The sequence below is a fragment of the Rutidosis leptorrhynchoides genome, chromosome 4, assembly GCF_046630445.1.
Source record: "Rutidosis leptorrhynchoides isolate AG116_Rl617_1_P2 chromosome 4, CSIRO_AGI_Rlap_v1, whole genome shotgun sequence".
In the NCBI taxonomy this organism is placed as follows: Eukaryota; Viridiplantae; Streptophyta; class Magnoliopsida; order Asterales; family Asteraceae; genus Rutidosis; species Rutidosis leptorrhynchoides.
The window spans coordinates 205991739-206004033 of NC_092336.1; the positions used below are offsets into that span (position 1 = coordinate 205991739).

At 34.7% G+C, this 12295-nt stretch overlaps 2 protein-coding genes across 3 annotated transcripts; one reads left to right on the forward strand and one right to left on the reverse strand.

The window, feature by feature from the left end:
* The first annotated feature begins 2138 nt into the window (after positions 1–2138).
* LOC139841370 (protein NRT1/ PTR FAMILY 5.2-like) lies at positions 2139–5167 on the forward strand. The gene is made up of 4 exons (XM_071831592.1): positions 2139–2271; positions 2698–2915; positions 3240–3811; positions 4294–5167. The coding sequence occupies exons 1-4, from the start codon at positions 2139–2141 to the stop codon at positions 5165–5167; spliced, it is 1797 nt and encodes a 598-aa protein (XP_071687693.1).
* Positions 5168–5867: 700 nt separating this feature from the next.
* LOC139843259 (protein NPGR2-like) lies at positions 5868–10130 on the reverse strand. 2 transcript variants are annotated; one of them, XM_071833329.1, is made up of 7 exons: positions 10015–10130; positions 9139–9357; positions 8309–8561; positions 6964–8180; positions 6712–6865; positions 6153–6492; positions 5868–6019 (listed from the first exon to the last, which is right to left on the reverse strand). In XM_071833329.1, exons 2-6 carry the CDS (start codon positions 9289–9291, stop codon positions 6176–6178), a joined length of 2094 nt encoding a protein of 697 aa, XP_071689430.1. In that variant the 5' UTR covers positions 9292–9357; positions 10015–10130; the 3' UTR covers positions 5868–6019; positions 6153–6175. The 2 variants fall into 2 exon arrangements, with proteins under 2 accessions (XP_071689430.1, XP_071689429.1); XM_071833328.1 differs by having other exon boundaries at positions 5868–6492.
* Positions 10131–12295: the final 2165 nt, after the last annotated feature.

The window sequence follows — 12295 nt, forward strand, 5'->3', positions numbered from 1 at the left end:
TGGTTAAATACATAAACTTGTTTTCTTAATAATCATGCTTCCGCTTGTTATAACTTTACATGAATGGGTTTTATGGTCAAGTTAACATTATAAACTTGTTGGTATGTTGAATTCCATCAAACTCAACTTGAACAGCAAGCTAAAACTCAAAATCGAGTAGACCAAGTCAAGATAGTAATAAAGGAAAACCACTTTTGGGTTCGGTAATCTATTACTTAATAGGTGTACACTTCGTACCTCCTAACCCATTTATAAGTGTAAATTAAATTCCCCAATTATACTAAATATCCAACAGGTTAAACGTGATCACTATCGGTCTGAAAGTAGGCGTGGTTGGTAGATAGTGGTGGAGAAAAACTTATTATTGGTTCATTTTTAGAAAAGTATCTATGTGAGGAATAGCGGGTTGGATGTTCTGAGAAGCTTTCTGTAAAGAAAAACTTACACCATACTTCATCTGATACACACCGACAACTTAATTAAATCACATGATATTCATTTCACCAACTCTATCAAAAGAGAAATTGTGGATGGTTAGTCAACACGTTTACGAGATGATAGATGGTTACATCGACCGCTACACAAGGCTTTTCAGTCTCCAAACGGAGAAGACGCCTCGCATTTGTGATAGAGTATCTTGTGATAAAGAAAATTGCCAAAATGATTTTGCAAGCCGCAAGGTCCCTTGCTAGCCTTGCGACTTAGACCTTATGACTTGCGAACTCCTGGTCGCAAGGTGATCTTGCGACATGGCGCGACCGGACATGATCGTAAATTTTTAGATCACGATAACTTTTGATCCGTAGCTCGTACATATAAGTACCATATTTTAAAGTGTGCATTTATAGAGATCTATATATTTATATTAAAATTAAATTCTCAATTTTTATAAAAAATCGACCGTATATTGCGTATTGCGATATATGTACAAATGTGTGATTTTCGAGTTGTGTAATGTGGTTCAAATTGATTGAGGGGATTTGTTTATTTTTAGTTAATCACAAAGGATAATTAACGGATCACATTAGAATGTTCTATAGCAAGTTATGAGTGGTCAAAGTGCGTCAAAAAGTCAAAATCAACGAAAAGGGCAAAATTGAATGTATTCGAGGCCAAATTTCGAAAAATATTTTGGACAAACCGCCTTCGGGGGTTCTTCAACGGATAGATCTCGAAAAAATACATGAAATTAAAAAAATGGTGGGTAAATTCAAATTACGAGTCAAAAGATATGATGCTTCAAAGTTTACAAAGCTAATTACAAAAGTTGAACTAAGTAGCAAGGTCCTGGTTGCAAGGCTCTCAAGGCACCTTGCGATGACATTTTTTTTTTTCTTGTGGCGAATTGTTATAGTTTGTTTGAAAAATGGACATTTCGGGCAATAACTCTTTCAACATATTATCGGCTCTTTTGAAATATGAGTTATATAGAACGCAAGGAATATGGCGATGTTCGGGGGAGAGTTCTTTGTGTTGGTGGATTTGATGATCTTAATGGATCATAAATAAATTCAAAGGACAACCTCGGACAACCTCGTCCAAATTGTGTTATACTTATCAACACAATGTTTGAGTGTGTGTTGGTAAGAGACGCGTGACAAGTTCATAGAGTCTGGTTAAGGGTATAGTTTTGTGTTTGTTCCTTACTATTGCTCGACTTGATCTATTATGTAATGGTTGTCTTTTGTTTTATTTTAAGGAGGTTTTCATCAATTTGATGAAAACTTCTTTCATAATGTTAATGAAATTTTGTTTTTTTCGCAAAATAAATAAATAAATAAATAAATTTTGTTAATGAAATTTTGTAATTTGTCTTTTTGCAATAAGCACACATCTACAGTCAAACCAAAAGATTAGCATTCTTGAATTTTGTATATATAATTAGAGAAAAAGAATATTGGAAGTTGGAACGATGACTAGAATTATGATTACATATAATTGATTCCAATAAAAAGGGAGCAATGAAAGTGCCAAAAAGAATGCATAATGTTCTTCTATTTAACTCTTTGAAAATGACAATTAGTTAGCACAATTAGATTAAGATATTAAGCACAAAATAAACGTATAAATGGCCGAACTTGCTTCGACACAAATATCATCTAAACCTCAATCTAATTGTCTTGTGTACGCTTATAACAATGGTTTTAGAAAGAGATAGCGAGATTGGACCACCACGTGAAGATTTTACACAAGACGGAACTATAGATCTTAAGGGAAGACCCGTGCTGAGACCGAAAACTGGGAGATGGAACGCTTGTTACTTTATGCTAGGTGAGTTTTGATAATATATTTTTATGCATTTTCCATGGACTAATAAATACTTCTACTAGATAAAAACAGACAGTTTATGAAACTTGTAATGTAGACAGTTTTAGTTTGTTAAAAGACTGTTTTACCCTTATAGAATGTAGAATTAATGCATTTTGATGGTATTTAGAGGTAGAACGGGATTCTTATTTAGACCACATACATCTAAATAGAAATACTCGCCCTTCGCAAATAGTCTTCAGAAATGGTCACGGAATACTCAGATTAGGTTACTCCTTCCCCGGGCGGGAAGCCTTATCCGTTATAGTAAATAGTTATTAAAGTAAAAATAGTAAAGTGGACAATTATTTTAGAACTGTGGTGGCTTAGATATGAAAAGATGTCACTTTTGATAGTTTTCATAGAGTAACATGCATGCTAAATTTGTAGGATATGAAATATGTGAAAGAATGGCATACTATGGAATAGCAACAAATCTCGTGCTGTACTTAACACGAGAAATGAAGGAAGGAACGGTGACATCATCAAATAGCGTCACGAATTGGGTTGGAACCGTGTGGATGACACCTATTTTAGGCGCATATATAGCCGATACATATCTTGGGCGATACTGGACTTTTATGGTTGCTTCTGTTATTTACCTTTTGGTAAGAAAACACTCGATCATTTTTGGGAAACCAAATGACGGGTCGGTAACAGATAGTAAAAATTGATTATAGTATTTAAATGAAATCGTCTGTGTAACCAGGGGTGGAACATAGTGTTGCCCAAAGGGGTATCCACCTCACCTGGATTTAACGAAAGAAAAATTAACTAAATAAAACATTTTTTTTTACCAAAAAAAAGGTTTTTTTTAGTGTTTACCCTGCTGACAATGAAAAACTTTTAAATTTTTACACACGTCCCATCTGTATCCAGGTTCAAGTTCCGCCACTGTGTGTAACGACTTCATTTTTTGTTTATCGAAACAGGGAATGTGCTTGTTGACGCTTGTGGTTACTGTACCATCGTTAAAACCACCATCCTGTGGTAAAAACGTAAGCTATCTAGATTGCGATAAAAAACCGTCATCTTTTCAGATCGGTATCTTTTATTGTGCATTGTACATTATCGCGTTCGGAGCAGGTGGAACCAAACCCAATATTTCTACAATGGGTGCGGACCAGTTTGACGATTTCGACCCAAAAGAACGAGCCCAAAAACTCACCTTCTTTAACTGGTGGATGTTTAGCATATATTTTGGTACTCTTTTTTCGGGCACTTTTTTGGTGTACATACAAGATAACGTTGGATGGGAACTTGGGTACGGGATTCCAACTGTCGGTTTAGTGGTGGCGATGGCGGTTTTTATAGTTGGGACGCCGAGGTACCGCCATAAGCCGCCATCTGGGAGCCCGTTTACTAAGATGACAAAGGTACTAGTAGCTACAGCAAGAAACTGGAAACGGGTTGTACCCGATGACCCGAAAGAGCTTTACGAATTGAACATGGATAAGTATGATGTCCCCGGGAAGTACATAATCGGGCATTCGACTTCATTAAGGTAACTACTTCAAATTTTATGATTAGTCAATGCATTTGAACTTTATAGCTGTATAAAGTTACAGGTGTCAAAATAGTCGGGTCGCTCAGTTTGTGTAGCTAAATCCAAATGGGTCATTTTGTTCGGTCAAATGGGTTCGAGCGGGTTGACCCAAAGCCCAAAGTTAATCCAAATGGGTCATTTTGTTCGGTCAAATGGGTTCGAGCGGGTTGACCCAAAGCCCAAAGTTCTATCATCTGCAGTAATAATCTCATTACTCACTAAGTCGCTATACTGTTTGTGGAGAATGTTTTATTACTATATCACCCTTGTGAGCAGTAACTTTATAGCTGTATACACAGGGGTATCTTAGTAATTTAGAATTTTTTTAATTTAATTCTTTTGCTTTTTGCCCCAGTGAAATGGGCCCCAAACATCGCTCGTTTGATTCATAACTCATCTTTTTTCAGTAATAATCTCATTTATAACTGGCATAATCATAGGTTTCTTGATCGAGCTGCGGTAAGGACTGAAGAATCGGTTTCAGAATGGAAACTGTGTCCAGTGACGCAAGTCGAACAAACAAAACAGATGCTAAAAATGGTACCGATCTTGTTAGCAACATTCATACCTAGCACGTTAATCGCACAAACGCACACACTTTTCATCAAACAAGGTGTAACATTGGTTCCGTCCATGGGCCCACATTTCGACATCCCCCCTGCATGTCTTACAGTATTCGTAACAATCTCTCTCCTAATCAGCATTGTACTCTACGATCGCTTCTTTGTTCCAACAATACAAAAATACACCAAGAACCCAAGAGGCATCACGTTACTACAACGAATGGCAATTGGGCTCGTTCTCCATATCATTATCATGATCATTGCTAGCATCGTTGAACGAAAACGACTAAGTGTCGCTAAAGATCATAACATATTCAAAAATGACAAAAATGTCCCCCTTAGTATTTTCATTCTTTTACCTCAGTTCGCGTTAATGGGGATCGCGGATAGTTTTTTAGAAGTTGCGAAGCTCGAGTTTTTTTACGATCAAGCACCCGAAGGAATGAAGAGTCTCGGGACTGCGTATTGGACGACGGGAATAGGTGTCGGGTATTTTCTTAGCGGTTTTATTTTATCGACTGTGGCTGATGTTACGAAGAGGAATGGGCATAAAGGTTGGATTCTTGATAACTTAAACGACTCACGTTTGGATTATTACTACGCGTTTTTTGCTATCTTGAGCTTTGTGAACTTCTTGTATTTCCTTGTGGTTGCGAAATACTTCGTTTACAACGTTGAAGTGAATGGGACTGAAAACGAGTTGCAAGAAGATGTTGGAAAGGTTACTGAACAAGGATACATAACTAGTTGATTCTACGTCGATGAAAAAACGACGTCATTTGAATTTCTGTACAAGATTTTGTATTACAAGTATTGACACATTGTTTTTTTATAGTTTCTAGTTTGCATTAAGAAAAATAACTAAATTAAAATTGTGTTTTGCTGCATAAAACAAGAAGTGGAGTTTGACTATGTTTTCCCATCAATATCATTACATTAACATGGTAATCAGATAATGAACTTGTAATCAAAGTTGTAATCAAGGTCGTAAAATTCGCGAGTCGGGGAGGAGACGGTCAGGACTTTGGTGGGACGAGTCAGTCGAGTCGGGCCGAGAGGAGGACGAGACGGAGACGAGTCGAACGTTGACGACGTTTATTAATAAATAAAGTAAACATATATATAGATATTACGCACAAATATATCGAGCATAAAACATAAATATTTCAACAAACAAAGATATATAGCGCAAAAGCTAATTCTAAAAATATAAAAGTTTTGACCTAACTTTGACCGACTCAGACTCAACTCGGCGGACTCAGCCCGACTTTAACTCAACTTCTTAGCTTTGACCGACTATTTAAGTGTTTTGAGCGAGTGGGGACAGGCTAGTACACGTAGGCCGATTCGGCCTACTTTTACAACAGTGCTTGTAATCAAGTAATTAACTGATATTTCAGAATAAAAATAACATAACTAAATTTATCATAACATTGATTAAAATGGTGTAAATCAACTAAAATTGTGAACTAAAATTACACACATAGAAGGCGACTTTTAACCATCATACCTGATACCTGATAGAGACGAACATAACTTGGATTTTTACTCATTTAAAACGGCTCGAAAATGTCACCTCCTCAACACATTTCATAAATAATTGCTGCATACGAAAGTGAATTCGACACTCAGTTGCAACAAAAGAATTACTTTAATCTCTAGGTACATTTTCCTTTTCCTATAGCATACATGGTACAAGTCTCTTCAAAACAAAAATGAATAATGTTAATTAATACCTCATATTGACAATAAATGGTAGTTATCGAAAAGACTCTATCGGTTCTGTTTCCTGTAATACAGTAGCAGCCTCAAAACAGTTAGCAGCTTCTGTTACAAACATGGGACCATCATGTTTGTAACACAAGCCAAGATTATACCAAGCAGAAGAGTTCAATCGGTCCAAACGTAATGCTTCAGTCAAGAAGCTTTTGGCTGACGTGGCAGACTTGCCTCCTGCTCGTCGGATAATCACAGCCATCGAAACAAGACTCTGTACGTGAGTGGGGTCCAGATCTAATGCAAGTTCATACGCACTTTTAGCTTCTTTCTGGAAACCCTTTGCTTCATAGAGTAAACCTGCAACAATAAAAAAAATATATAATGTAACAATTAGGGTAACAATTTCAGATCAAAAAAGAAGTCATTTTGGGTTGACACAATTTTGTTAACTAAAAACAGTATTACAGGTTGTAAATACTCGTTTCATTTTTTAGCTAATATTTGAAATGTAACTAGTTTGACTGGGTTATATAAAATGCAACCCAAAGTGACCCATTTTCATATGTATGGCCATACCAGTGATATGCAAACGAGAAGCAGAGTAATAATCGATGGCTTCAGACTTTGAAAGACAAGCCTCCGCATCACGCCATTGCGATAACTTCATATAAACCGTTGCTAAATCATGCCATATTTCCATCTCCAAATTTTTAAGATGCTTTCCACCAACCTACAATACAAAAAAATAAATAAATAAATAAATAAATAAATAAAATTCATCAAAATCACCATTTCAGTTAAATTAACTGTCAAAAAACTCAAAATTACCTCATAACTTTTCTTCTGAGACCGAAAACTCTTACTCTGAACTTGAAGAACCGCAAGAATTTGCGTATACGTTTGAATAGCATTATTCATTTGACCCTGCGCAACCTGAAGCCGTGCTTTCGTTCTCAACAATTCTCCTTGGTCCCATCTCCCGGTTTGTTCTAACGCAACATTAATTACTGTTTCACCCTCCGAAAACCGTTTTTGACCCGACAATATTCTAGCCAATAAAATCCATCCTTTAACATTAGACCCACCTTCCAATTTAGTCAACCGTTTGACATAATCAAACGCAACATCCAACTTCCGCTGTTCAGCATTTTCGAGACTCAAATTATACACGATTCTTGAATCATTCATTCCCGTTAGTTTACCGGCTATTTCTAAACAACGAATCGCCTCGGATTGTTTATCTACTCTTTCAAGATCACTAATAGAAAACATACATTGGGCCGAAAGTGAAACTCCTAATAAATAATAAGCAACACCGACCATTTTACCACATCGTGTTTCCATTTCGAGAATGGCCCGTTTAGCGCAAGTTACACCTTCTTCCAAAGAATCTAAATTCCCGCCACAAATTTTCGAAGCTAATAGTAAAGCGGGCCCACAATGTGAATCATCATGTTTATATACATTTCTTAGTAAACGTAAAGCGGATGAATCATCACCTTGTCCATGGTAACATAGGGCTAAAAGAAGGTATCGTTCGTTATTGTCTATTATTCCCGAAGGCAATTCTTCTAGTTGTTTACACAAAACTCCGAGCCCATTCGAAATGGATAACGCATATGATAGATGATCTAAAATCGACGGGTCCCACTTGATCATCTTTAACGAGACTTTTCTCAATAAAATCATTAGAAGTAAAGTTGCTTCTTCAATGTTATTTTTGGGTACAAAAGATGTGTCCATTTGAGATCTTAAATTTGGGGGAAGAGCTTCTTCACCTCCGTTATAAAGAAGAAAAATGGAAAAATCTTTTTGAATTTTTGCGGTTGTTTCCACGTTTAGATTTTGGTGATGAAGTAGGGCCCGTCTAAACGACAAAACCGCTTCTTGGGGTGAACCCGCGAGTTTCCATAACTCGGGAAGCAACTCAACGGCATGGTTTAAACTTTCTTGCAACTTACAATCGGTACCAAAGTTTTCGGGTAAACCATCCGGTAATGACGATTCAATAACGTCCAAGATAATTTTGCATGATTGTGCAGCTTCTGCAAAATGTTTAAATTGGATTTATAGTTTGCAAGATTAACTTTGCATCATTTAATCTATAAATTCTTATACAAATTCTTACTAAGCACAACATTACAAGATTGAGAAAAAAACATAAAGGAGGTACCTTTATATCTCCGAAGAATTTGCAACGATTTTGACTTCAAATAAACTGCTTCGAGGAGTAACCCAATGGCGTGTATCGACAATGGTGGATCGGTGAAATTGTGGGAACTTTTCTCACGAGGTTCAGTTCGTTGGACAAGACTAATCTTAATCTTTGGAGTTAAAGTGACAATATCTATACCTTCAAACACGTGAAGAGCGGCTTCTATGTTTCCCTTTTGAAATTCATATCTCCCTAACAATGCTCTTGCTTCCTAGATTATGATAATGAATAATAATAACATGAGATTAATAGGTCAACTATAAAAGTTAAACAAATACAGAGTATGTTCTTAACCAAAATTTAAATTCTTGAGCTCGTTTGCTATTTGATTTTGATTATAAATTTATAAGAAGCTTTAAATTAGCATTTGAGCATCTGTTGTTCATTTGGATGTGTGCTTCAGATATAAAGTCAATTACAACCATAAAGCCCGATTTATAGATTCTTTTTAACTCGTTTGCTAATAGAACTTACAAAAGTATACTAGATACTAATACTACTTCCCGAATAACAATATCCCTAATCCCTGATTAAAATACTAAATATTAAAACTTACATAAATCGTATCTATACTTAAGCCCCTACATTTAGGTAAACTACAGTCATTTTAACATTCGGTAAATCAGAAACAGTTTTTGCCAAACACTAAAACCTGGCAATTGTGACTTAACCAACATTAACTGAGTTCTAACGATACGAGATAAAGATCAACATTTTAGGATTAAAGGGTTATGGATTCAAATTATTCAAATAATTATAAGATAATGTACAAGGTTTAGAAAAACAACCTCGAAATTTAAAGAACCATTTTCACGGAGAGATAATTCTGCTTCTTCAATATTACCCGTATCGATCTTTTTATCATTTTCATCTGTGTCTTGAGAATAGTAAGCATTTGAAGAAAAGTCATTCACCGCTAACGATTCTGACGAACTGATCATCTCGTTCACAAACTTAATCGACAACTCTATTTATTAATCCAATTCAACTCCTCCCGCCGTTTTATTCTGTAAAACAAACAACAACAAAAACTGATCACATATCTATAAATATAACAAAACAGTGAAACATATGCACAAAGATTTGAGGAAAATGTGTATAACCACCAGTCGGCAATTACTTGATTGAGTTATCGGTGAGAGTTAATCAGATCTTGTATAAAATAAGTTTTTTAAACTATACCAATTTTTTTGTATGTACATGGGAAGAAGGAATCATACATGAAATACAGTTTTTCAAGCAGAATTATCTAAAGTAAGCTGCTTAACAGTCTTTTAAGTTTTAACACAAATTAACCACCAAAATATGATACTATTATTGAATGAATAAAGACTGCAAATTTTGAGTCTTTAAAACTACATATTAGGCATTAAAAAATCTAGTCTTTTTTGGTACTAAAGCATATCCCAATTGTAACCATCCCAATTCACTATAACAACCAATTTCAAACCCTCATAAAAAAACAGCTCATGAACCCCAAATCAATGACATAAAATTCACAATAAACTACTGAATTAAAACCCTAGAAAACCAGATTCCCAGATCAAAACAGTTCATTAAACCACAAATCAAACATAGTTCAAATGAATTGCCAAAACCCAAATTTCAATTGACATATTCACTATAAATTTAAATTTAAATTATTAAAATACCAAAGAAATTACCTTTCTTTATAGCAACTGAAATTGATGAAACAACAAACCCCACTTTCAAATTTCAGTCAAAACTGCTTGGTCGGCAATAAAATTAAGCACAGAAAAGCATCAATCAAAAACTAAAAAACTATAAGCATCAATAAAATTATCGGCGGTATTTTGGAGTATTGTTTTCCCATGTGCATTAGATGGTTTCATAAACAAATATAATTGATTAAATTTGTTTAAAGAATTACTCCGTAGTATGAAATAAGCCGTCTAAATTCTAAAAATTATTGAAAGAACTGGTTGTCTTTTAACTTTTAGCCTTTGTTTGGCGAGTTATATTTGAAAAAAAAAAAAAAAAAAAAAAAAAAAGGAATTATAGAGAAATTTAAATAAAATGGTACTTGTTATAATATAGAATATATATATATATTAGTATATAAATTGATAGTCAATTATTGATGCACAAAAATAATATTATTGTATTACCTAAACTTGTGATATTTTTACTATAAATAGCCATGAATGCAAGCATTAAACTTGCACCATTTCTCACACTTACAAAGTGTTTTTTTCTTTCTCTCCATTATCCTCTTTGTTCTTACACTTCATTATTAGTATTCTTAATCAAGAATCAAACCACTAAAGGTAGTTATATGCCTACTGAATTATAACATTAAGAATCAAACCACTAAAGGTAGTTATAAGCCTACTGAATTATAACACGTTATCAGCACGATAATCTTAATACTAAATATGGTTGGCTCTGCCACCTAAATGATATATGGTCGGTTATACCACCTGAAAAATATATGGTCGACAATGTCGTTTATGTTACTAACATTTATATTTCTATTATCGAACATTTATATAGTCGACACTGTCGCCTAATTATCATTTATGTTTACTAATATTTATATTTCTGTTATATAACATTTATTTATGATTGCTTACACATGGTCGACACTGTCGCCTACTTATCATTATGTTATCTTAAATTTATGTTTAGTGTTTATATACTTATGAATATAAATTGACTCTAATTTATCATGTTGTTTGTTTTAATTTTTGATAATAGAAAATGTCGAATCTGAAAAAGCTTAAATTTACTCCTTTAGAATAAACTGGAAACAACTACATGCCATGGGTTATAAAAGTAAAAAATGCATCTTAAATCAATGGGCATTCTTGAAACCATAAATGAAAACAACACTTGTTCTGAAAAAGAACAAGCAACGGCATGTTGCTTTATTCATCAACATATTGATGAATGCTTACAAAATAATTATGTGACTGTAGAAGATCCCCATGTTTTATGGGAAGGTCTCAAAAGCAGATTCAATAATCAAAGAGAAATTTTACTTCCAGCTGCTATAGAACAATGGAAAACATTAAGGTTCCAAGACTTTAAGAAAGTAAATGAATACAGCTCAGCTCTGTATAATACATGTTCACAACTTAAATTCTGTGGACATGAAATAAGTGATGCAGACATGATGGGGAAAACTTTCTCCACAATGAATGCTGCAAACATCACAGTGCAAAGAAATTTGAGAATGCTAAAGTTCAAAACATATCCTGAACTTAATTCATATCCCTTAGTTGTAGAGCAAAATGATGAGCTATTAATGAAAAATCAGCAATCCCGTCCTACTGGTACACTTGCAATCCCTGAAGCAAATACTGCAAATAATTATAAACAGGGACAAGGACGCGGGCAAGGTCGTGGTTATAATAACCATCACCATCATCATTCATATCCTGAACTTAATTCATATCTCTTAGTTGCAGAGCAAAATGATGAGCTATTAATAAAAAATCAGCAATCGCGTCCTACTAGTACACTTGCAATCCCTGAAGCAAATACTGCAAATAATTATAAACAGGGACAAGGACGCGGGCAAGGTCGTGGTTATAATAACCATCATCATGCCAAAAGGCATAACTATGGTAGAAACCATCCTTATGGTAATGGTAATGGGCGTGGATGTGGTCGTGGTCGTGGCCGTGGTGGTCAAAGAAATAATAATCCACGAAAATATAAATATCAACCACAAAACAAGCCCACTAAACAAGATGTTGAAGAAAATTCTTCTAAAAATTCTGAAGAATCTTGCTACAGATGTGGTAGAATGGGCCACTGGGCTAATACTTGTCGAACATCTAAACATCTTGTTAAGATGTATCAGGATTCGCTGAAAGATAAAGAAAAGGAAGTAAACTTTGTGAATAACCTCGATCCAACAGTCACTGAGAAACCATCTGATTTATATGAAGATTTCTTGAATGTTAAAGTTGTTATGTG